General features: G+C 34.1%; 1 protein-coding gene and 1 non-coding gene across 7 annotated transcripts; one reads left to right on the top strand and one right to left on the bottom strand.

The window, feature by feature from the left end:
* Positions 1-4130: 4130 nt before the first annotated feature.
* On the bottom strand, positions 4131-6813 carry LOC136223717 (uncharacterized). 6 transcript variants are annotated; one of them, XM_066011863.1, is made up of 9 exons: positions 6507-6812; positions 6326-6409; positions 5931-6060; positions 5791-5830; positions 5597-5684; positions 5487-5513; positions 5335-5375; positions 5148-5252; positions 4131-4499 (listed from the first exon to the last, which is right to left on the bottom strand). In XM_066011863.1, the coding sequence occupies exons 4-9, from the start codon at positions 5808-5810 to the stop codon at positions 4385-4387; spliced, it is 396 nt and encodes a 131-aa protein (XP_065867935.1). In that variant the 5' UTR covers positions 5811-5830; positions 5931-6060; positions 6326-6409; positions 6507-6812; the 3' UTR covers positions 4131-4384. The 6 variants fall into 6 exon arrangements, with proteins under 6 accessions (XP_065867935.1, XP_065867960.1, XP_065867930.1 ...); XM_066011888.1 differs by having other exon boundaries at positions 4131-4720; positions 6326-6405; positions 6507-6810; XM_066011858.1 differs by having other exon boundaries at positions 6326-6405; positions 6507-6810.
* Positions 6814-21786: 14973 nt separating this feature from the next.
* On the top strand, positions 21787-21893 carry LOC136216171 (small nucleolar RNA R71). Its single transcript, XR_010683161.1, has one exon. It is a non-coding gene; the product is annotated as a small nucleolar RNA R71 (small nucleolar RNA).
* The last annotated feature ends 438 nt before the right edge of the window (positions 21894-22331 follow it).

Raw genomic sequence — 22331 nt, 5'->3', positions numbered from 1 at the left:
TGCATAATATCATAATATAGCCTGCAATTATTTATTCAAAATGATGCATTATCTTTTTTTTTATGAATTAAAATTTAAGTTTAATATTTGAACATACATATGGGCAGTTGGAAACATTTTCGAGTCTCAATACAGTCTTTCTCGAATGATTTTATGTAAGCATGTACAGTTGGAAGCAGTGTTGGATGACACATATGATACATATGGTACTATTGATGAACTCAAACGTTTTACAGCTGCACTAGAAAGGTAATTCAATTCCGATAATATACTAAAAACTAATTTTAGAATCTCACGAAACGACAGTTTAATTAAGTTTGAGTTCATCAGATTCACTACCAATGATATCAATGAGTTGCCGGAGTATATGGAATTTTTCTACAAGTGTATCTCCAAGATTTTTGAAGAAACCGAGAATGATGTTAGTGAAAGATGCTCTTATAAAGCTTCTTATGCTAGAGAAATGGTAATTATTTACGTTTATTTGAATCTGGATTGAAAATGAGACAACTCTAGTAGGGCTGTAATCGAACCGAGCTTTGACACGTTTACTCTTGGCTTTTAGAAAATTAAGGAGCTCAAGTTTGAACTCCTGCTCGACTCCAAATATCGTCTGTGAGCTGCTCGTGAGCTTGTTCATAATCTTGTTTCGCTCGCGAACAACTCAATATCTATATTTATTTGAATCTTTTTTAACACAAAACTATGTAGTTTTACAAACAATGTTGTTTTACATTTGCCTTTATAAAAATACTATTATTAAAATAATTATCGAAACAAACTTGCTTATGATCATATTCATGAACATTAATGGAGCTTAGTCATAACTTACTCATGAACCTATAACCGAGTTTACTCATGTGCTTTCAACTGAGTTCGGTTATGCTCAAGCTCGTCTCGTTTTTAAATTGAACCAAACACATGTCAAGCTTTTATCAAACTGAACGCTAAGCCGACTTATTTACAGCCCTAGAGTCTATGTAGCTCTCTCAATAACTAATTTATTTGTTTTATCATTCAATTCACATGATCAATAGTTCAAAGAGCTTTCTCGAGCCTACTTAATAGAGAGATTTTGGCAAAATGATGGAGAAGCACCCTCGTTCGATGAGTATATGAAGAATGGAAAAGTGAGCAGCACTTTTGACTTTTTTACATCGGCAGTTATGCAAGGAATGGAAAACGTTGGGATAAAGGAAATTGTGTGGGTACGAAATGATCCACCAATGGTTACTGCTACCAAGTTCTGTGGTCGTCTCATGAATGATGTAGTAGAAAAAGCCGATGAGACAAAAAGAAAAGACTTCCCCAAAGGTATGGATTGCTATATGAAACAATATGGGGTGTCATGAGACGAGGCATATAAAGGCATACACAGAATACTTGAACATAAATGGAAGGATATGAACGAAGACTTTTTGAAGACAACAAACGTGCAAAAGATATTGCTTAAGTACACTTTCAACTTTGCTCGTATGTCGACTCTTTTCTACATAGGAGCAGACATGTTTACATATGAATCCTCCTCCAAAGAATTGATCACATCCATGTTCATCCAACCACTTCCAATTTAATCCCAAATGTTTGCTTCTCTTGCTTTCATTCTTCGTTTTTTATTTCTTTAATAACTCTCAAGTTCATGTTTCGACTTGACTCATCTCTTTTCTCTTCATATTTCAAGTTTGCAAGTGTGTGTTCATGAATTTACTTGTTTCTATTTGGATTGTAATCATTTTAATAAAATATATTTGGACTTTTTACTTATTACTAATATTCTTATGAATCTTACTAATATTCTTATGAATCTTATTTATTTGTGACTTGACTAATCGCTTTACCAAATGTTGAAGATAATTATTGTTAATTGTCTCTTTAGCTATCATCAGATACTAACGGATAACTATTAGGTTTGTTTAGAATAACTAGTGTTTATGTTTATCTATATTACGTATTGGCAATCTGATAGGGGCGTTTCGTCCCTATCTTTTAGCGTGATTTACGGTTTAATTTTAGATGAAATAAATAAGTTTAATTGCAAAAATAGAATGTTTTAATAAAATAACGAAATAAAAATAAAATTCGTACTTTCGGTTAGTTATCTTTATTTTTGATTAATTTAGGAAATAAAAACGTCAAGCTAACTCGGCTCTCGAGAATTGTATTTCAGGTACGAGTAAGGAGCAAAAATCCACCGACATACGCGGGGCGTATCACCCTTCATGCGGGGCGTGGAACACCAAGTCAGAAATGATTGCTCAATCCGCAGGTACCACGTGGGATTTACCCACTGTCACGCGGAGCGTCTTACCTTACACGCGGGACGTATGAGCAATGATAAGCTCAATCATAAATGTCAGACTGCATGGTCTTCCAGGTCAATTGTTGTCACGCGAGGCGTCCCAACCTACACGCGGGGTGTATATGGGAAGTTCTTCAATCTAAAATTCCAGGAACTCATATACGTGAGGCATCCGCTAGGCCACGCAAGGCGTAAAATACACATTTCGAGCCATTAAATCTCAGGAGCTCAACCACACGGGGCGTACCCCAGTCTACGCGGGGCATGGTTGAGACAACAAGATCTGAATTTGGTCCACATGCAGGAGATTTCTGACGGAATGGGTCAATACGCAGGGCGCCCTCCACCATACGCGAGGCGTGTCATGGGAAATCTGCAGAAAATCATGTTCCTCCATACTTGCACCTTGTAACTACAATTTTACCTCTAGCTTGATGTGTATAAATTAGAGAAGCTTTTGGCATAGAATTCTTGTTATAGATTAAGCTCTTGCTTCATAGTTTTAGATTTTGTTTTTAGACTTTACATAGCAAAACTCTATCACCTTGAGAGCTTGTTTGTTGATTCCGGCATCCCGTCAAAGTTCTGTTCCATCTCCATTCACCAAGCTCGAAAGCTCCACCTCCAAGTCCTAAGAGACGGCCTTGAGTCCGGTTAGCTAGTTCCGATGGTGGATTCTCCCATTTTCACTTGCTAATTAGCTTGTACTCTTCCTATGTACTAGGCTTGGTTGTATTCCATGTTTACATTCCCCATATTTATAATTTATGATTCATAATCTCTTTTTCTATATATGTGTTGATGTTTGTTACTTGTTTTGATACTCGTAATTGATTATTGTGTAGGGGAACGCAATTTTCGACTCCATTCGGGCTATCTTTAGGGATTCATATAGGTGTTGCCTTACCGGAAGTGACGCTCCAGAAACCGTAGGAATTGACAAGCCACGGAACTTACGGGCCCTAATTTCTAATCCCAAGCATTAGACACGCCTTGACTAGGAACCACGTAGTCTAAGTACCTCATGGGTCGGTCACACTACACGTAGTCGTCATTACAAGAGTAAATCATTAACCGCATATATATTGGGAGTCATTGTTTATCGTATTTATAACTTATCACCATCCATATCATTTCGTAGAGGTTTTGTTATATAAATTTGTCTCACCCGTAGTTAGGAGTAGTTTGTAGTTGTTCCTCGAATCAACTCAAAGTATTCACCGCTTAGATAACGTATAAAACCGAGTCGTTTAATACTTGTAGTTATAAATCCCGTGGATTCGATACCCTGTCTTAACCGGATTATTACTTGATGCGACGGGGTACACTTGCCCTTAAGTAGTAGCACTACAAAAAACAATGTCTTTAGCGACGGCATTTATTTGTTTTACCGACGGTTTTAACTGTCGCTGAAGTTTTTACCGACGGTTTATGAAACCGTCACAAAAGTGTCATTACAACAGGCGTTGCTACGCTAGCGACGGTTTTTGTAAGGCGTCGGGGTAAGTTTCTTTAGGGACGCCTAGCTTGTGACGGTTTTTGATTTTTTTTGCGACGGTTTTTGACGTTTTTGTGCAGATTTGCGACGCTTTTCAGCTGACGGTTTTACAGAATTTTCAGCAGCAATACTATTTATATATTTTTAAATAAAAAATTAATTTTCATTTTATATATAATATTTTAGTAGTTTGTATAATAAGCAGAAGCATAAACCCTTTTGGCAGTGTTTTTTATCAGATTTTATTTTATAATGATTGGAACTATTATAAAAACTAAAATAAAATGAGTAAAAATGTAATCAAATTAAAAACTTGAATAATAAGTACAATATTTCAATAATTGAAAATTTCAAATATTTCTTCATAAAAGAGTTTAGTTTCTTACAAACATGTCTAAAATAAAAAAATACAACAAATAACCTCTAAAAAGTTCAAATCTTTCCCTAAAACTTGCTTCACTGTTCAAAAACGGAAATGATGAAGTGTTAACTTTAACAGAGTCTAGAGCTACTCTCCCATGAAGTCAGTAGCAATTGTTGCAATTCTTTACATATATTAACCACAATATGAACACTATTTACACCATCTACTTGGGACAATTCTCTCCTGACCTCAATCTCTGTAGGAAATTGTGATGTTCAAGCTGATTCATCTCTCCGCCAAAAGCAGGATCGAACTCGCATCGATAGAAACTGAAGAAGCTTGATCAGCCAAATAAATCATTCATTTGTAAATTCATTAAGAACTAACAAGAACTAAGCTATGAATTAGTTCAGGAGGCGTTAAATTCCATCACAATTAGCTAGATAAATCTTCTCCGCTTGTTAATCAGTATGCAATGAAGGTGGGTTGTACATCATCTTTAGCCAGCTCAAGGTGTTGAAAGAACAACTACCAACATCATATGCTCTATGATAGTTCTCTTTGCAAAACCAACAAAGACAAGCCAAATTTTCATGAGGCGACAAAGACTCTGGTATCATTATGCAAACAAAAAAACCAAGCAAACTAGACCTTCAACAAAATCTTTTTGGAAGATCCAACTAGTCTAACATTAATGATGAATTCAAATGGTACTAGAATACCATTCAGAAAAATCAGTATACTTTTAAAATGGCTTTACAAGTAATGAAAAAACACTGCTTACGCATAAGAATGACTGGAAATTTTTACATAGTCAAGATGTTGCCAAAAGAAAGAAAAATTTGAAATTAATGCACTTTGAAACCAGGAGAGAAGCAATGGAGAAAGTATATACCCTTGTAGAATATAATAAACGAGAAGCAGAAACAGAGTAGAATATAATAAACAGAAAGGTAAACAATGTCCACTTGTTATTATTTATTTACCTTCCATCCATGCCAATGATTACAACTGTGTTCTTTTGGTGGCCAAATGCCACAAAATGCTGCACTCCTTCCGGTAATCTGAACTGAGCAACTGACCACTCCAAACTGAAATATTTGGGCAATGTTCAAATTTCAGCCAAGAGCAAACGGTATAGTAAAAGCATAGTTACAGATGTAATCGGCTCACCAGATGGGCTTACCAGCTGGAGTGTATGCATCACAAATTACCTTCATAAAACATAGTACAAACAAAGACATATTAACAAAGTGAAGAAAATTTATGGGACAACCGTTCAGGACCAATTTACTAGTTACTTAGGACAATCAAGATATTGTTACCCAGCGGAGTGGGTCCTTAAAAATTGCCTGAGGACAGGATAAAATATTAAGTCAGTCCTATGATCAATATATATCCATGTAAATAGTTTCACTGGATCTTAGTATCTTACTATAGACTTCACTATCCTCTCTCGGTGCTTGTCCGGTACTTGATCCATCATAGTTCCAGTTTGGATGTTCAACAGGCTTTGATAATGTCTGGAAACATGAATAGACAACAATGTAACGGGCACCAAGAACACAAATCAGTAGATAAAAACATATAAAATTGTCTATTCACTATTATTTTAGTATTCTGCATTACCCTTGACTTGCTTCGCACATCTATACAAGTTCCTCCAATCCTGTTTTAACAAGATGTAGCATGATCAATGACACTTCCAAATTTCCAGGATATCATGAAAATTTACTAAAACACAACTCCACTCAAAGGATTATCTATACCTTGCAAATTTCTGCTGTAATTATTGAAAGACAAGGCTGAAACAACACCAACTGTGCTGGATATAGCTTTTCCAACCACAATACTAGATGTTCTTTGTCTGTACTCTGTATCAACTATCTCAGTACCATACTGCCAAATGCAATGTTTTCAACTATCTCAATATAAAAAAATCAATACAATGTTTTCAATTAGACAATCAAATTAGATTTAGCTTAATATCATCTCTAACTGGCCCATATTGGCATAATAGACATTAATAAACTAGGAGGCTAAAGTTTTTGCTTCGTTAACTATGATATTCACTTGAAATAATAGAAGTATCCGCAATATATCAGAGTCAAACATGAGCGAGTGAAGTGTTAAAATGCCCCAAAAAAATTTGAGAAAAATGTACCGCTGAGGCACAGAATTTCTGAGACTCCCTTTGATTTCAAAGGCTCTACTTTCTCAATGAACCCTGGAACATGCTTCAAGCTACCTTACAAGCCAATTACATCAATTAAAATCCCTCAATTCGATAAATCTCAAACTAAAGATTGTAATGCCTGACAGAGAACGCGAAGAATTTTTCATACCTGCAAGTTACGGTGAAGGCACCAGGAAACGATGATTATCTTCTTACCGGCGGCGAGTGAGTGATGGAAACTGTTGGAGCTGATCTTGCTCGTCGAAGTGGGTGAGAGTTTCGTCAGGCAAAGTATCACCGGCCGTGCAGAGGGAAACCCGAGCAGTGGTGACCGAGAAGTCTGAGAAGCGTAAAGGGAGAAGATCGGAGGAGTGGAGTGGTGAGGGAGAAGCTAAGGAAACGTTTTGCGATCTTACCATGCCGCCTAACAACAGAAGAATCGTTTTGTTTGCTCTAGGTTTTGAGCTGTGATGGGCCAAAAAAACACATGGGTGAAATGTAGGATAGGTACAATGGGCCTTATTCAGTCTTCTAATCAATTAATAACAAGTAAATAGCTGTAGAAGTGTAAATAAAAGTAAATAAATAGATATTTTGTAGTGACACTTTTTGTAAGTGCATTTACAAAAGTGTTGGTATAGGGTTAATTTGTTGTAGTGTAGCGTCTAGTAGAGATAGAGCATTTAGGAAGATCACATCCATAGTCGTAACGCACTTATCATAATATATATTTCGTAAGCTCTACCTACACACCGCACGCATCACAATCCTAGTTAAACTCTAACTCATGTAATCTACTATATATACAAGGCTCTATGAAATTATTCATTAAACAATATATCTTTATTGTATATTCAACAATTACGGTTTAGTTTAGTTTTCTTAATAAGATTAGAAATTGAAAACATCATCTTTAATATGGTTAACATCTAGTTGTTATTTTCAGAAAATTATAATAATTTCAGAATATCTGTCGAGAAATTATAAATAAAAGAAGGAAAGCAGGAACATATATAGATATTATCCAAGAAGAAAAACATATATAATTTTCTCCATAATGAACACATGGATCAAACTACACAATCTTTCATTATTATATAAAATTGCAGGAACAGAAATCTGTTGAATCTCAGTAACATTTCTTGTCTTGAGCTAATTTAGTTTACAATTTTGTAACCTGAAACATACAAAAATTAAAGTTAATTACTTATAAATTAAAGTTAATGAAGAAAATTAAGAACTAAATTAAAGTAGACTTACTTCCACAGTGATTCCCAGGAGTGAGTTCTTGAGTAACTCCACAGGTTCGAACCATAGCAACTAATTTCTTCATGCTAACCTTCTTGATGAAGTGGAGCGGACCTTAAACTATTTGGAGAAAGCGGACCCGAAACTGAGATTTTGAAGATAAAACGGGTTGTTGGAATTTAGCGATTTCGGACCCTAATTTTGTTGGATTCGGCCCATTGAATCAAACCCATCGGTCTACTGACCCATGGTGGACGTGTTTTTTAGCCATCCGAGGTCGTTTAGGGCCTCAAATCGGCCTTTTTGTGTTTTAGCGCACTTTTCTTATTTTTGTTGTTTTCCTTTTCCTTTTAGGTTTCGGATTAGGTTTTTATTTTGTCAGCCTATATAAAGGCTCGACTTCCACCTTATGTAAGGCAGTTATTGATTAATAAGAATTTCAGAGTTTATTCTCTTTCTTCCAATTTTCGTTAGTCGTGCGCGATTCAACGATAGTTGACGGTTTTAAGCTTTGTTCGTGCGCGAGCAAGTGTTTAGAACGAAAGTCTGTTTATTTCCGCTGCATCACTTCTTCTCGAAATCTGGGGTGACATGTTCACATATGCAAGGTGTTTCAATGCTTTTTACTATTTTACAACATGGTATGATCGGTTTGAGTGATGGCCCTTGTTTTTGGTAATATTTTGAACATAACTTTTCAAATTGTGTGAATTGGTTTTCACATTGATCCACTCCCAAAACCATTTGATCACTCAAAATCATTGTCACCACCAATAATGCTAAGATGACAGAATGAACTTTTGTTGTTGCCATTTTCAATTAATTTCTTTCAGAATCTTTAACTTTGATGTGATTATGTTTCAGCCTTTGGTGTTGTTTATATAGAGAGTGGGAGGATCTGCTAATGTTGCTTATTTTTAGTTAATTTTTAATTAATGTTGCTATGTTTTTTTTTTTTTTTGAAACAATTAATGTTGCTATGTTTAAACATGGAGATCTAGAGGTATCACTATCTTTAGTTAAAATATATGAAACTGGATTCTGGCTGGATTTTCTTTTCTCTAATAAGATAGCTTCCACTGATTTATTACCAATCGTGTGGTCTGTGAATGTGAAAAGTGAAATCCTCTATTCAGTCATAAATCTCATCAAATAAGTATGAAATGATTATTACTTTGCATGAACACTTTATCTTTTTAACCTATTGAATTCAAATTTTTTTTTTTAATTTCGAAATTGGGATAGAGATCAAATTTAACCTTAACATTTTAAGGGAATAGTAGATTTAGCCTTAACGTATAAAATTGTGTAAATTTAATCATAACGTTTCCAATCAATATCAATTTTACTCCTACATTATCGAATATATTAGAAAAAGAACTGGGTTTACTAGTATTTAGCAAACAATTTATACCGTGGTGAAGCTCTTAGCCTAGTGGTTGAGAGCTTACCTATGCCTTGGGAGGTCATGGGTTCGAATCACATCCGGGTTTAGTGGGGATTTTTCTTTCTTCTTTTAATGTAAGCGCATTGCACAAATTTAAAAAAAAAAAAAAAAAAAAAAAAAAAAAAAAAAACAATCAATTTATACCTTCCAAATATCAATTATATCTAACATATTCAGTGTATTACTAACAAAATTAAAAAAAAATTATGTTACTGTGTTATTAATATAGTTACAAAAAATATATGAAATTGTTTCAATTTGTTGACAAATTTATTTGAAATGCCTTAAATAACAATCAAATCAGTTTTTTCAAATTTTCAATAACGCATAACTAAAATTGATCTTGTTTGAAAACGTTATGGTAAAATTTACACCATTTCATATGTTAGATTAAATCTATTCTTCGCTTGAAATATTATGGTTAAATTTGGTTCTTATCTCTTTGAAACTAAAAATAAAAAATAAAAATCAATTTTTGACTAATTTTTATTGATGAACATTATAAGAAATTGATAATTAAAAATAAAAAGATAAAAAAAATTATAATTTAAAACAAAATTAGACATCACGTCATACTTTCACCAACATCAGATGTTGATTCTAGATGTAAAGGATTAACCAACATCGGATGTTGGTCTAGATGTATAGGGATGGACATCACCAACATCTTATATGTCAATTTCTATTAATGAGAGATTTTATTTATGATATTTGATAAATGTTAGGTCTAAAATTATAAAAATAATTTATAAAAATGCTGCAATTTATAGATAAACTCGTTTAGAATTTCTGATGTAACAGTTAAATTAAACCCGTCTTTTCAAATTTTCGATAGCATAATGCTAAAATTGATCTTGCTTGAAAATGTTAGGGTTAAACTTCCACAATTTCATATGTTATAGTTAAATTTATACTTCGTTTGAAACTTTAGGGTTAATTTTGGTTCTTATCCCTTTGAAACTCAAAAAATTTAATTTTTATTGATAAACATTATAAGAAATTGATAAATAAAAATATAAAAAAATTATAATTTGAAAAGAAAATTAGACATCACGTCATACTTTCGCCAACATCGGATGTTCGTTCTAGGTGTAAAGGGATTAACCAACATCAGATGTTGGTTTTAGGGATAAAGAAATTAACGATACCAACATCTTATATGTCACTTTCTATTAGTGTGACTTAACATTTGATAAATGTAAGAACTAAAACTATAAAAAAAAATGTAGGAACTTGTTTCAATTTATCGATATATTTGTTAGAATGTCCGACGTGACAATTAAATAATAGTCAAACCAGTCTTTTCAAATATTTGATATTCAATGGCTAAAGTTGATCTTACTTAAAAACCTTAGGGTTAAATTTGATTCTTATTTTGAATTAATTTTTTTTATTGATGAATATTATGAGAAATTGATAACTAATAGTAATAAAAAAAAGTTATAATTAAAAACAAAATTAGACATATGTGTGTCAATACTTTAACCAATATTAGATGTTAGTTTTATTAGAAAAATGGACTAAATAAAAATTTCATGAAGGTCTGGTTATGTAATTTGAGAGGACCAATTGGATTTTTGAAATATAATATTCAATGGCACAAGTCATTGTTGAGCGATTTCCGCAAGTGCACGGTATACGCTTGTAGTAATAAAAGATATCGAACCCACAGGGAACGCTTTTTAACTAAAACCTTATTTAATTCAGTTTTATTCACGTGTTTGGGTTTAACAAAAGAAAATCGTTTAATTGATTGAATTGGTTCGGGTAAATTAGGATTAGATAAGAATATTATATTGAATTTAGAGAACAATTCCGTCTTGAGATTTTGATTATAAGACAGATACTTCCGTAATTGAAATAAATAGAAGGTATAAAACTTATTTTCATAAAGCAAAGAAAACAACTTTAACTTTGGTAAGATTATGGACATGTAATAATATAGGAATTTATTCAATTAAATGGCTTTGAACCGTAGAAATCTCTCTGGTTCGGAGCAGATTTCTACCTTAATCAAATTAGTATTTTATATCCGATAAGCCGCGATCAGCAATCATATCATCCGTAAAAACTAATTCTTTCAAGTGTTCAACAAAGTTCTTATATGAATAAGATGGAATAAAACGTTTTAATAAAAACACCAATTTATCATTTTGAAAATCATTTTGTCAGAACAATATCAAAATAACAACAGAAAGAATGTATTGAATAAAATAAATATATCATTAATGAAATGTGAATCTTCACAAGTTAACAAAGAAGTAGAAACATGGAAAGCATTGTGACGAAAACTTTGAGATCCGGGTTGTCAATCTTTCCCTCAAACTCCGTAGGTTTGTCAGACCCTTTTGCGCTTCAGCCGTTAATTCTTCTCGCTGAATCTTCGGAATAGAGACTTTGTTAGTCCGCTACCAGAATGAAAACTTGTCTCTGATCAACCTTTGAAACTAAACTAATACTGTGTTTATAACTAATCTAATAACAACTTGTGTACATCAAGTTTGTTTATAGAAATGAAATCTAACTTTCTGACTCTTTTCTGAATCAGAAACTCAACATAATAACTCTCTGATTTCTCTAACTTTTCTAACTTAGCCAACAACATTAATTTCTGAAATTGATCACTTATTTATAGTTGTTGAAGGGTTGTAAATGATGGGTCGTGTCCGTTGGTGAAGGGTCGCTTTTATCCAAACGAACAGACGCGTTTCTCGGATTAAAACATGTGAAATATGTGCAGAATTCTTCGCTGTCTCATATGAAATTCTGAAAATCTCAGTCGCGATAGGGGGTGCAGGGGCGAGTTGAAGATTTCGTTTTTCCGGAGTTCGGCTTTCGTATGTCGCGACTGAGATTATGAAAATCTCAGTTGCGACAGGGACTTGTCTCCCCGTCTTTCGACTGCTTCTTGTCCTCCTTGAGCGTTCTTCTGACTGATACGTATTCTTGGTACGTTTTTTAGGTTTTTCCTCCATTTTAGCTCCGTTTTAGCTCCTATTTGGATTTTACCAAATAATTAAGTACCTTGCATCAAAGAAGTAAATAAAGACGTAAAAGTATTCCAAATGAATATAATTAGCACGATTTCAATGTAAATTTAACGTATTTATATATGATATTTTAGGTATATTTTGGGCTTAACAAACTCCCACACTTAAGCTTTTGCTAGTCCCGAGCAAAATTTCACTGAATTTATTCTTTAATCAATCTTTTTATAAATAGAACATATATCCATATATTCCTCTTTAAATTAGTTAAACCGAAAAGAAAAACTTTTCATGGTAAATTTATACGCAAAGTATCAAACTAGCTAGTGTAAAAGAGATATATTATTCGTCTTGTATCTCAATTTTTATATTGAAGTATTCGGGACGGTGTAAGCACGCATGTTTCCGAATCTTTCGTCTCAAGGCAATTAAAAACACAAATTTTCCTTTCCCAAACCTAAACTATTACAAATATAGATTTATTAAGGACTTAGGTTTAATATATTTGCTTAGTCACGTCCGTGATAAGGGTGGTCTCGTCCGTGACTTTATATAAATTAATTTGCTTTTGTGTTCGTTTAAGGGGTACCGACCATGCCATGGATGGACGCAATCGTTACTTAAAACTTTAAACACGTTTAATTTTGCTTTAATTTCTAACGTTCCTTTCATACCTCGACTGTGATAAGGGTGGTCGCAATCGTGGCCAAAAGTAAACGGTATTTAATGTTCTTCCCTTTCATACCTCGATTGTGATAAGGTTGGTCTCAATCGTGGCCAAAAGTTAAGAATACGACTACTTGATTAAATTAACACGAGTTATAAAATTAAAATTATAAATTGAGAAAAGAAAAATAGCACATTCATCCTATATTGACTTGAAATTCAACATGTATTATGGCTAAAGTTTCCTTAAAAACTTCAATTAGTTTTTAATGTAAGACGAAAAATAATATCGAGCTAAAAAGCTAAAGTTGTTAGTTCGATTTATGCCTATAAACCTAATTGAAAATTGAAAATAAGATTTATATTTATCATGAATTTATGATATAAGGTTGAGATTTGAAACTAAAGAAATTTTACTTATATATATTTACTCGAGACGTTTTGATAAAATCGTATCGGAGATTTGTAAAAATATTTGTAAAAATATTGCCCGTATAGAAATATTATTTCTAACGATAATGATAACCTTAAAATATGCTTTAACATTATTTTAAGAGTTAAAGTGTTTGAAACATATGAAATATATAGTTAACAAAAAAATGTATGTTTATGAAAAATGTTGCACTTTATATAAAAATGTTGCATTTATGTTTTGAAAATGTTGCATTGTATACTTTACTTAAACATTAATAACAACATGCATTTATTCTTAAAATAGCATTCATTCTCATTCGTTGCATTCATTCGTACTTAAAATTAAAACGAATATGAAATATCTCCTCCCACACTTAATTTGGACCATGTCCTCATTGGTACAAAAAGCGATAAAACACGAAAAATAGTACGAAATAATCCATACGAATTAGAATTGAAAAATATAGTACGATAACATTCAAACTTGAATAATAAAGATAATTGTACCAAACATAAATAAAAATATTGTACCAAACTTGACAAAACATAATAATAATAACGAAAATGAGTTAAAGTTGGAAAGGATAAAACCTATCAAGGTGAACGCGGTGGAGAAGGCGTAGTCTCAACTCCTTAGCGTCGGAAGAAAGATAGCAACCGACGACGAGTAGATTTGTGCTCACGTCTCAACGTAGTGATATTGGCATCCACCGTGTTTATCTGCGAACTCATTTCGGTATTGTTGGCAACGACTTCATCTAACCGCAAATTCATGTGACGGTTATGCTCGTTCATTTGTTGCAAAACACGTTGCCATCCAATTTGTTCTTCAACATTTGGTTCTACATTTGCTTGCTCGCTGGTATTAACATCAACATGCTCCTCCTCCTCTTCCTCTTCATCAAATTCCTCTTCATCTTCCTCATCATCGTCTTGGGCACCCAAACCTTGAGAACTTGAAGCTTCACCACCCAAGGTAGTAAAAACACGTCTCGTACGATCTTCATAAGAGATAAAGGCGGGCGGTCCCATTTTCTTCAATAAATTGGCTCTTTGAAGTGCTGTGAGATCCAAGGAAGGTAAACCAACATGAGGCATATTTTGATAATCCACTAATTCACCCCGAGCACCCAAAACAATGTCGGTAATTAAATTACCCATGGGCACTTGCTTATTGCGAGACTTGGAAGCCCGAACTAAATTAGTAAATATCATCTCAATATTATCAATGGTCAAACCCTTAAAAATACTATCCAACACAAACAAATCACGAACTTGCACCTTTGAACTTTCAACCCGACCAAATAAGGAAAATGATAAAAACTTGTGAAAGAAAAAGATACAATCATCCTTAAGTAGCTTACTAGATGTATTCTTTGGACTAAAAACATCTAAACCGGTTAAAGAGTGCCAAACCGTGTGTGCATTAAAAGGCTTTGGTTTGGAATAAAAATTCCGAGTAGGAAGTCCAAACCATCGGTTCATAGTCGCATACCCAACGTCAAAACGAACTCTATTATTCCGAAAAGAGATAACTCATTTCTTCTTTTCATAGGTTAGAGTAACCAAAAATTCAATAATATGCGATTTAATACTAGGAAAACACATACTAGAAAACCTTTTCCAACCAAGAACGGATAGATATTCATCAATACGTTCGGTAAAAGAAAATATGTTTACCGTGTCGGTGTCAAGGAAAAGCATGTCGACGAACTCTATTTGGCTATTAGAAAAACGGCGAAATTTGCGTCCTTCGGCTTCCGTCGCAATATTGAACGGTGCTCCATATTGAACCCGTAATCGATTGACTTCAGTGGCCTTAGTTTTGTTAGCAACGGTCTTTTGTCGAGGCATTTTGTTTGTGAAATTTGGTGAATGGGATGAAGAAAATATGAAAGGATGAAAGGAAGAGTAAAAGATAATGGTGGTGGTTTAGGGAAGAAGAAGATGAATAGGGTAAAAATTTATGGGGAAGGTGAGTGAATCTTGGTATTTGGAAGAGAAAAGATGATTGATTGGTGTAAATATAGGTGATTTAAATAGGTGTAAGTAATAGGTATTGATTAGGATAGATGAATAGGTAAGTAATTAGAGTAGGAATAGGAAAAGATGCAAAATTCGCCCCATATCCCGTCCCTGGAAGTCGCGACAGCAAGTATGCAAGGGGGTCGAATTTTTCCTGAAAGTTGCCCTGTTGCTGTCACAACTGAGATTTCAGAATCTCAACTGAGATTCTGAAATTTCTGGGTAAAAAGGGGACTGTTTTTTACAATTTTAACACGACTAAACCAATTCCTCTTATAAGTAAGTGACATTAATGTGAATATTAATCCCTGAAACTGAGATAAACAAAACTGAAACATTAAATCGAAGGAAAACCAAGGGTTGTTCCTTAAATGAAAGAAATAAAAGAAAGAATTAACGCACTTTCATTAATTATAAAGAAAATATAAACAATACCTTAATATATATATTTACATAAAATCATCTTACTCATAAAAACTCAAATCATAAATAAACACTCATATATACAATAATCAATAGAAACTCAAATTATATCCCTAAGAATTGGAAAAACGACGTGCATTGGCCCTTTTAATCTTCGTTTGAATGAAGACTTGCCTCTCTGGTGCAGAAAGGAATGTTGGACCAGAACGAAAAACTCGTTTGACAAGCCCCTCGTTCTCCAAGAACTCGTAGTCAAGAATAGGGAAAGGTTCCGTATCAGTCCAAGGGACAGAAATGGTTCCCTTGGCTCCCAAAATGATTCCACAAATGATATTGGCGAACCCAATCTTCCGGTTCTTTGAACGGGAAGCGGCAACTAACCCCTCCATTAGAATCTTCGAGGAGTTCACTGAGTTGCCTTGGAAAATGTCGCCTAACACATAGAGATCAGTATCTTTCACAACATTGCTACTGACTCGACCAAAAAGACTATGACAGAGGAATTTGTGTAGATACAGCATGGAGTTAGAATTTATGGATTTGTTGAAGGCAAGACGTGGATTGAATCGCCAAAATCCTGTTAACATCCTCCATATATCTATAGAAGTCATATCCCATCCAGGATGGTGCTGAGTTGTGTCTCGGGGTGGAAAACCAAACCAATTATGAAGTTCTGGATATCCAAAAGTGAATACCTGCCTTCACAACGAAAACTGAGACGAACACGTCTCTTATTGACGAATCGAACGGTGGATAAAAACTCTAGAACCCAATTCCCAATTATAGGAAATTTCATAGAAGCAAATTTGGTCCATCCCAAATTAGTCAGATAGCGATCTATATCTTCGTTATCCCGAGTTCCTCGTTCAGAAACTCGTCCATATACATCATGCCAAAGAATTGAGCATATCTAAACTGCAGAAAGCGTTTCCCTTCGTCATGATTATAGATTGGAAACCATGCGCCATAACGATCAGAGATATCAATTTTCCCGCTTTGAGCAGAAGTGTGTTTTCGAACATTTTTCAAAGACTTAGTCATGTTTGTGAGAGAGAAGAAAATGGTGTCTGTAGGATTGAGAATTTGAGAAAGAAATTCAGAAAGATGAAATGAAAATGGAATAAGTCTTATCCTACAGGAATATATAAGACATATAAGTGAAAGGTTGTGTCTGTTAAAAAGAAAAGATGCAAAAGTGATACCTCTTCGATTCAACTAACAGAAATTTTAAAATCAGATGGTTGTAATCCCTTACAGTTATTTCAAATTGGAAAAGACAGAAAATCTCAACTGAGATTTTTAAAATCTCAACTGAGATTTCCAAATCCTGAAACATGGAAAATCTCAACTGAGATTTCTGCATATTTAATTTCTCAATAACACTTAACACTTAATGAAATCATTTTCAAAACATGACTAGATTAAAATTTTAATGTTGACAAAACTTATTTGTACACAATAATAAAAAAAATAAAAATTAAAGTAAATAAAATTAAAAATAAAAATAAAAATAAATAAATTAAAAAGAAAAATAAAAAATTATGAACATAAAATAAGAAAAACTATAAAATAAAAATATGAAAACTAAATAAATTAATTTTCATAGAAGTAGTCCACGGATTCAATTGCTTGAATTGGAGCTCCGTCGAAATAAATCTTGCAACGATTTCCATTGACCTTAAATCGATCGCCATTGGACTTTTCTAGCTCCAAAGTTCCGTAATCAAATGTTTTAACAACCAAAAATAGTCCAGTCCATCTAGATTTTAGCTTACCTGGAAATAACTTTAATCTCGAATTAAAAAGTAAGACTTTATCCCCAACATTAAAGTTTTTAATTTTGATTCTGGCATCATGCCACTTTTTAACTTTTTCCTTATAAATTCTTGCATTTTCGTAGGACAAATAGCGTAATTCATCCAACTCGTTTAAGTCGAACAACCGCTTTTTTCCTGCGCGTTGCAAATCATAATTAAGGGTTTTTATAGCCCAATATGCTTTATGTTCTAACTCTACCGGCAAATGACAAGCTTTACCATAGACTAATCTATAAGGTGTCATTCCGATAGGTGTTTTAAATGCAGCACGGTATGCCCATAATGCATCGTTAAGTTTATGTGTCCAGTCTCTTCTAGAAGACGAAACTGTTTTCTCAAGTATCCATTTGAGCTCTCTATTTGATATTTCCGCTTGACCATTCGTTTGAGGATGGTACGGCGTACAGATACGGTGGTGTACTCCGTATTTTTTCATAAGTAACTCAAAACTTCTATTTACGAAATGAGTACCACCGTCGCTTACCATAACTCTAGGAACTCTAAATCGACAGAATATTGCATTTAAAAACTTAACAACTACTTTAGAATCATTTGTCGGGGTTGCAATTGCTTCAACCCACTTTGAAACATAATCTACGGCTACTAATATATAATTTTTGCCAAAAGAAGTAGGAAAAGGACCCATGAAATCGATCCCCCATACGTCGAAGATTTCAACTTCCAATATGTTCGTGAAAGGCATCTCATCTCTCCTTCCTAAATTCCCGGTTCTTTGACATTTATCACAGCGGACAATAAATGAACGGACATCTTTAAACAAAGTAGGCCAAAAAAATCCGCATTCTAGTATTCTAGCTACTGTTTTTCTTACGCTGTTATGACCTCCATAGGCACTAGCATGACATTCCGACATTATAGGGTCATATTCAAACTCACCAACACATCTCCTAAGTATTCCATCGCCGCATGTTTTGAACAAAAATGGATCTTCCCAAAAATATCTCTTAACCTCTGAAAAGAATTTCTTCTTTTGCTGAGGATTCAATCCATCTGGTACAACATGTGCAGCTAAGTAATTGGCTATATCCGCATACCATGGAGCTATGACACTTTGTACTTGCATGAGATGTTCATCGGGGAAATCATCTCGAATGCCTAATGTTTCACCGATGGGACCGTTTTCATCCTCAAGTCTTGATAAATGATCGGCGACAAGGTTTTCAACTCCCTTTTTATCTTTAATCTCTATGTCAAATTCTTGCAATAATAAAACCCATCTAATAAGACGCGGTTTTGCATCTTTCTTAGCAAATAAATATCGTAAATCTGCATGATCTGTGTAAATGATGACTTTAGATCCTAACAAGTAAGATCGAAACTTATCACATGCAAAAACTACTGCCAACATTTCTTTTTCAGTTGTGGTGTAATTTAACTGTGCACCGGACAATGTGTGACTCGCATAATATATAACATGAAGTTTCTTATCCTTCCTTTGACCTAATACACATCCTACAGCCAAGTCGCTTGCATCGCACATAATTTCAAAAGGTAGATTCCAATCGGGTTTCGATATTATAGGTGTACTGACTAAAGCCGTTTTCAAGGTATTGAAAGCTTATAAATAATCCTCATTAAAATCAAAAGTTGAATCTTTCATAAGCAAATTAGTAAGTGGTTTGGAGATTACAGAAAAGTTCTTTATAAACCTTCTGTAAAAACCTGCATGACCTAAAAATGATCTTACTCCCTTAACAGTGGTTGGTGGGGGTAATTTTTCTATAACTGAAGTCTTTGCTCTGTCCACTTCTAAACCTTTTTCAGATATCTTATGACCTAAAACAATTCCTTCGTCTACCACGAAATGATATTTTTCCCAATTTAATACTAAATTCGTTTCCTCACATCTAGACAATACTTTATCTAAGTTCTGTAAACATGCATCGAAAGAATCTCCATAAACTGGAAAATCATCCATGAAAACTTCCATTATATCTTCAATGAAGTCATTAAATATTGCTGTCATACATCGTTGAAATGTTGCTGGTGCATTACATAGACCAAAAGGCATTCTCCTATATACAAATGTTCCGTAAGGACACGTGAAGGTTGTTTTGTCTTGGTCATCCGGGTAAATGTAAATTTGAAAGAATCCGGAATAACCGTCTAGGAAACAATAAAATGCATGACCGGTTATCCTTTCGATCATTTGATCAATGAAAGGTAGAGGAAAATGATCTTTCCTAGTTGCTTTGTTTAGGTTCCTATAGTCTATACAAACCCTCCAACCGGTGGTGGTTCGTGTAGGTATCAGTTCACCTTCATCATTTCTTACAACAGTTATGCCTCCTTTTTTGGGTACACAATGGATTGGACTAACCCATTCACTATCCGAAATCGGATAAATGATTCCATTGTCGAGAATTTTAGTAATCTCATTTTTTACTACCTCTTTCATGTTCGGATTTAAGCGTCTTTACCTATCCGCTTTAGGTGGCTTATCCTCTTCTAAGTGAATTCTATGCATTACGATACTAGGATTAATTCCTTTTAAGTCTGAAATTTGCCATCCCATACTTCCTATCCTATTTCTAACAACTTCTTTCAATTTTTCTTCTTGATCATTTGTTAATTTGTTAGAAATAATTATAGGTAGAGAATCGCCTTCGCCTAAGAAAGCGTACCTCAAATGACTGGGTAACTCTTTAAGTTCTAATTTAGGGGGTATTACAATTGAAGGCGGAACTGGTCCATCTTCCCGAATCAAAGGCTCTGGGTCCTTATCTTCTAATTCCTCACCTATTATAGGTTCAATTATTTCTTCACTCTGAATAACGTCATTGACACATTCCTCGACTAAATCAAGTTTCATGCAAGCGAATTCCTCCATAGGGTATTTCATCGCTTTGTTCATATTAAACTCGATCTTATCTCCTCATATCCTTAAAACTACCTTCCCTTCCGACACATCTACTAGAGCGCGTCCCGTGTTCATAAACGGTCTACCGAAAATTAAAGGGCAATTTACATCATATGCAAACTCTAATATAACAAAATCGGTAGGAAAAATAAATTTATCGACTTTGACTAAAACATCTTCAATTATACCATATGGTCTCTTAGTGGTTTTGATCTGCTAATTGCAAAACCATATTGGTACGTTTGATATCTTCTTCTAAACCTAACTTGTTAAAAATAGACAACGGCATTAAGTTTATACTTGCTCCTAAATCACAAAGACAACTTGGGAATTCAATATCTCCCAACTTACACGAAATAGTAAAACATCCGGGATCTTTGAGTTTAGTGGGCAAATTACTTGACACGATTGAACTACAGTCTTCAGTTAACGAAATGGATGAAATTCCTTCCCAACTGATTTTCTTTGAAATTAAATCTTTTAAAAACTTACCATAGTTAGGAATTTGTATGATTGCATCCATAAACGTTAAATTGATGTGCAAATTTTTAAGTTTATCCAAAAACGTTAGAAGTTGTTTGTCATAGTCCTTATTTCGGACTTTGTGCGGAAAAGGTGGTTTGGGTACAAAAGTTTTGGTACTTGTGTCAAATGGTGAACTATTTGTGTTTAAGATATCTTCTTTGGACTTTGGTAAATCAGTTCCTGGTAATGTTGCATCTTTGGGCATTTCCGGCCCTTGATAATTTTTCCCTGAACGAAGAGTGATAGCCTTCACCTGCTCTTTCGGATTTTTTTCCGTATGGCTGGGAAGACTTCCCTCTTTTCGGGATGGAATTGATTTAGCAAGTTGACCAATTTGAACCTCCAAATTATGGATGCTAGATGAGTGGTTTTTAATAAGCTGATCGAATTTATTTTCGATCCGTTTAAAACCATCGTCGTGATTACTTATTTTTCCACTGATAGCATCTATAAACTTATCGATTTTAGAAGATAAAGTGCTAATCGTATCTCTTGACTGATTTTGATAATTAGTGGTACGATTTTGATTAGCACTTGCATTATTGTTATCGTTATCTTTCCAGTTAAAGTTAGGATGATTCCTCCATCCAGAATTATAAGTATTAGAATAAGGATTATTAGTTTGGTTTTGCCCTTGGACAAAATTTACATGTTCTATCTCACTCATGTTTTCATAATCCACATCCGTTTGGATTGGATTACCATTGGTATCGCGTGGTGCCATAAACTTATCAATTTTGTGCGATAAAGCAGAAAATTGGGCTTGTAACATCGCGACTGGATCAAGTTCCACTATACCTTTAACTGATGGTGTGGTTGAGGATGATGGTTTTGCCACCGGTATATGTCCACGTTCCGCGGGCCACATACTGCTGTTGATTGTCATTTCCTCCAAAAGTTCTCTTGCTTGGGCTGATGTTTTCTTCATAAATAGCCCTCCCGACATAGCATCTAATGAACCCCTAGTTGTAGGATTTAGTCCATTGTAAAATGTTTGCATTAAAAGTTCAGCAGGTAATTGGTGGTGTGGGCATAAATGTTGAAGTTCTTTAATACGTTCCCAAGTCTCATAAAGAGTCTCATTATCATTTTGAGAAAAAGATGTTAACTCCTTTATGACTCTTGCGGTTTTTGCTAAAGGAAAATATTTTGATAAAAATGCTTGGGCTAATTGTTCCCAAGTGGCAAAAGTTGCGGCTGGCATAGAAGTTAACCATTCTTTGGCTCTATCCTTCAAAGTGAAAGGAAAGGGGCGAAGTTTGATTGCTTCTGCAGTCACATCTGGGATTTTAAAAGTGTCACAAATTTCAAGGAAATTTGTTAAATGGGTGTTAGGATTTTCGTTAGGTAACCCGTAAAATGTTACATTATTTTGCAACATATTAAGCAAAGCTGGCTTAATTTCAAATTGGTTTGCGGTGATTCTGGGTCTAACGATACTATTGGTCACACCGGTCACACCTGGCCTAGCGTAATCCATAAGTATTGGTGGATCTGCCATTTTTTCTGGCTCGGTATATGTTTTTACTAGAGTCTTATTTTTGTTTTTCTTGTTTTTCTT

Source organism: Euphorbia lathyris, chromosome 1 (genome assembly GCF_963576675.1).
Source record: "Euphorbia lathyris chromosome 1, ddEupLath1.1, whole genome shotgun sequence".
NCBI lineage: Eukaryota > Viridiplantae > Streptophyta > Magnoliopsida > Malpighiales > Euphorbiaceae > Euphorbia > Euphorbia lathyris.
This window is presented reverse-complemented; position numbering and strand designations above follow the sequence as displayed.